Consider the following 348-nt stretch of genomic DNA (forward strand, 5'->3'; position numbering starts at 1 on the left):
CTGTTGCTGCTGCTTCTACGTGTCCTGCTGCCTGTCTCCCCTCCGTTATCTGTTTCGAACCGTATTTCTCGCTTTCGTTTGCTGTTTGCAATTGACTGGGCACACACACACGGGAGGGGGAGGGTGGAGGAAATACGCAGGAGAAAGCCAAAGAGGAAGAACGGAAAGGAGAGATGCAACCTCGCACGGAATGAAGAGCGCAAGGGGAGTGCCCCAATGGGTAAGTAGATGTGGATTTAGAGGAAAATAACACGAGCGGAGACACAGAGATATCAAGGCGCCGAACAACAACACACAAAAAAGAAACACGCCAACCTCTGTGATAGCCGCACGTTGTTGCATCATTTT

At 50.6% G+C, this 348-nt stretch overlaps 1 protein-coding gene across 1 annotated transcript in view; it reads right to left on the reverse strand.

The window, feature by feature from the left end:
• Positions 1 to 341: 341 nt before the first annotated feature.
• Positions 342 to 348, reverse strand: part of DQ04_14861000 (ribosomal RNA methyltransferase) — a gene marked incomplete at both ends in the record, with an annotated part of 1,215 nt that continues 1,208 nt past the window's right edge. Inside the window, one exon of the mRNA XM_009317214.1 lies at positions 342 to 348. This exon is cut by the window's right edge and continues 1,208 nt beyond it. Within this exon, the coding sequence (XP_009315489.1) occupies positions 342 to 348 (7 nt within the window).

This window comes from Trypanosoma grayi, assembly GCF_000691245.1.
Source record: "Trypanosoma grayi strain ANR4 Tgr_1486_V1, whole genome shotgun sequence".
Classification (NCBI taxonomy): domain Eukaryota; phylum Euglenozoa; class Kinetoplastea; order Trypanosomatida; family Trypanosomatidae; genus Trypanosoma; species Trypanosoma grayi.